This window comes from Cariama cristata, unplaced genomic scaffold (genome assembly GCF_000690535.1).
Source record: "Cariama cristata isolate BGI_N322 unplaced genomic scaffold, ASM69053v1 scaffold29016, whole genome shotgun sequence".
Taxonomy (NCBI): Eukaryota; Metazoa; Chordata; class Aves; order Cariamiformes; family Cariamidae; genus Cariama; species Cariama cristata.
Window position 1 is genome coordinate 5,555 of NW_009622021.1, and position 552 is coordinate 6,106.

At 49.1% G+C, this 552-nt stretch overlaps 1 protein-coding gene across 1 annotated transcript in view; it reads left to right on the top strand.

The window, feature by feature from the left end:
- The window catches only part of IL10 (interleukin 10), a 3,550-nt gene that overhangs the window by 1,508 nt on the left and 1,490 nt on the right, over positions 1 to 552 (top strand). Inside the window, exon 2 of the mRNA XM_009702189.1 lies at positions 329 to 391. Within this exon, the coding sequence (XP_009700491.1) occupies positions 329 to 391 (63 nt within the window). The remainder of the gene's footprint in view (positions 1 to 328; positions 392 to 552) is intronic.

Genomic DNA, 552 nt, shown 5'->3' on the forward strand with positions numbered 1-552 from the left:
CCTCCGGAGCTGAAGCGAGCGTGCAGCGCTGGCAGCAGCGGGAGGAGTTTCACGTTAACGACACCGATGGCACCGAAGTCTGTGATTTTGTTATCTTGCCATCTAGACCTAATGGTAGTCGGACTGCAAGATTACGGATCAAAGAATTAAAGGGTCCTGTATCGGGTGTTATTGTGCTACGCGCACAAGCGTGCTGGGGGCTCTTTGCCTTTGCTTCGGTGAGACCATAAATGCAAACGAGCAAAACAATCGCTTGGTAAGGCAAAGGGAAAATAGCGTTGGCTGCCTGTCTAAGTAAAGCTCACGTTTCCATTGCACCCTTCTACAGCAATCAAAAGATGATGAACTTAGCATCCAGTTGCTCAGCTCCGAACTGCTGGATGACTTTAAGGTAAGAATTGTCATTCTTATCTAAGACCCTTATTGTTCTTCATCCTTTGGCCAGTATTTTGAAAGAAAGGAAGCAGACTGGAAATTGGGGCATTCCCTAATGTCACGCAAGGACCGTTCTCCACCCAAGCAGCAACACGTGTGTCTGCGGCAGGGGCGGGG